Source organism: Sinocyclocheilus anshuiensis, unplaced genomic scaffold (assembly GCF_001515605.1).
Source record: "Sinocyclocheilus anshuiensis isolate Anshui unplaced genomic scaffold, SAMN03320099.WGS_v1.1 scaffold35, whole genome shotgun sequence".
In the NCBI taxonomy this organism is placed as follows: domain Eukaryota; kingdom Metazoa; phylum Chordata; class Actinopteri; order Cypriniformes; family Cyprinidae; genus Sinocyclocheilus; species Sinocyclocheilus anshuiensis.
Genome location: NW_015552558.1, coordinates 188,106 through 190,565, shown reverse-complemented (window position 1 = coordinate 190,565; position 2,460 = coordinate 188,106). Strand labels below are relative to the sequence as shown.

Genomic DNA, 2,460 nt, shown 5'->3' with positions numbered 1-2,460 from the left:
TTATAAAAAGCATGTATTAACCTGTGGCCAGGGAGAATACAAATATTCAAATTAAGATACACGGACGTTAACGTCTCGCTGGACGAACCGTTGATAAAGTGTAACCTATCAAATTTGAAATCAGTTCTAATCAGGTTGACTTCGAATCGTCAGATTCGATTCCTCTCAAAACCTGAGCTAAAATAATAATAATTAATTCCCTTACAAAATATAGATAAAATGAGTTAATTTCCTTACAATACCTTTGCAGCAGAGGGTCTTTTCTTTGGGTCCCACTGGAGGAGATCTCTCATGAGGTCTAAAGCCTCATTGGTGGCATTGGGGATGAGAGTTTTGAGTGGTGTAGGAACACACTGGGGGAAGCGGAAGTTCATCGCAGCAGCAAGCTGATAACCCTCTGGCCAGTCTGACTGCAGGGGAAAATAACGTTTACTATCACGCACTTTTTACCCATGACACTAAATACTGTGATAGATAAGAACCAAATCAAATACATCATAAACTGATCAAAGACCATTCATTGTTAAAGTCAAATGTAGAGGGGGATGTACGGGACATATTTTCTAACAAACGGGAGTACAAAGTTTTCAATAATTTAACTAAGGATGAACGAAGTGCTCTGTTGGATTTAAGAAAAGATAAGACTATTATAGTCAAACCAGCAGATAAGGGTGGTTCCATTGTAGTAATGATTTTTGAGAAGTAGAAAGACAAATGATAGTGTCTTTTATAAGAAACTGAGTCCTCATCCCAACAATGTTTTTAAGAACAAAATTCAGGAATGCCAATTTGTGGATGTTGGTGAGATTACAAAACAGGAGTTTGATTTTATGAAGGTTGATTACCCAATTACACCAGTCATCTATATACTTCCCAAAATACATATAGACCTTACTAATCATCCAGGAAGACCGATTATATCTAGAATTGGGTCTCTTACTGAGAAAATTTCAACATTTGTGGATTTTTTCTTAAAGTCTGTTGTATTTACATTGCTCTCCTTTGTAAAAGACTCTATCGTCATGATACAAATTTTAAAAACTATTGATTTACCTGATGAAATATTGTTTGTAACATTCGATGTTGAGTCTTTATATACCAACATTCCACACGAAGGAGGGATTGAGGCAATAGAAGTCTTTCTTAGAGACCCATATCAAAATAAAAAATCCCAGTGTTAATAGCATTAAATCATTAGCTAAAACGGTTGACAAAAATTTCTTCAGATACAATGATGATTTCTTTCTTCAGATTAAGGGTACCATGGCTCCAAATTATGCAAATTTGTATGTGGGCCTCTTTGAACAGAAATGTATTTTTAATTGAGTTTTTGTGCTTTTGCCTTTATACACCCCTACAATGGATTTGAAATAAAACAATCAAGATGTGATTGAAGTGCAGACTTTAAAGAGCAGGTCATATGGGTTTTCGAACAATATCTCTTTTGCAGTTTGTAAGGTAGCTATCCTTCAATGTAAACAGTCTGCAAAGTTGTTAATCAAAAAAGTGCATGATAAATAAAGATATTGTCTCTCAAAAGAAAGAGTCGACTCAGAATCGCCTTAACGAGTCGTTATATTTTCGAATCTTCTGCCTGTTACCGATCTACGTCACTGGGTAACACATTAGCATAATCTCCGCCTGCCCACGAAATATGAACACTCTCTGTGTCGAGAAGATGCTGTGTTCCACGATACCACAGCAATACAATTCGAACCTTTTGTTGTGCTCATCATTTTACGAGGACTGCTTCTCTAATCTTGCCTTTTATCTTCGTTGGCTTCTAATCTTCATTTGGACCAACAAGCGTCTCCGAACCACAACCTGTAAGTACGATGGACACATTATGTGTAAATTTTTTATTGAGTGCTCAAAATATCTAGTTTTTTTTTTTGTGCTAATATGTGATGTATACCTAGTGCAGCTTTATAATTTAAAGTTAAGACACGGAGCGTCTTTTGTCTGTCATTCTTCAGACATTAACTGATGAAACAATACAGTTTGAAAACCAAAATATGTCTACTGTAGTCACGTTAGCACTCGGCTAACGTATCCACCATTATTGTTTTGTTAAGTGTTTAAAGTTTAGCAGCTAAACTTTAGCTGTGGGCACGATTCGCTTGCTTAAGTGTTAAACAATGTTTTTATGTCATTATTTTAAGAACTGATTGGAGCCCTCTCATCACTGGGCATCACAGGAATTCTATCATTGTGAAAGTGCTGTTTATGTAGTTATAGGGTTAATGCAGGGAGTAAAAGACCCGGTAGAGAGAGACGAGTTAGTTAGGCTGCTGCGCATGTGATACAGCTGTTCTGCGTTATAATTAAAGATTAAGACATGGAGCGTCTTTTGTCTGTCATTCTTCAGACATTACAGTAGACATATTTTGGTTTTCAAACTGTATTGTTTCATCAGTTAGTCACGTTAGCACTCGGCTAACGTATCCACCATTATTGTTT

The 2,460-nt window shown here is 36.3% G+C and overlaps 1 protein-coding gene across 6 annotated transcripts in view; it reads right to left on the bottom strand.

Annotated features, from left to right (window-relative positions):
• The window catches only part of mak (male germ cell-associated kinase), a 72,735-nt gene that overhangs the window by 39,380 nt on the left and 30,895 nt on the right, over positions 1–2,460 (bottom strand). For all 6 annotated transcript variants that reach the window (XM_016455282.1, XM_016455280.1, XM_016455284.1 and 3 more), the window contains one exon: positions 243–410. In XM_016455282.1, the coding sequence (XP_016310768.1) occupies positions 243–410 (168 nt within the window). The remainder of the gene's footprint in view (positions 1–242; positions 411–2,460) is intronic.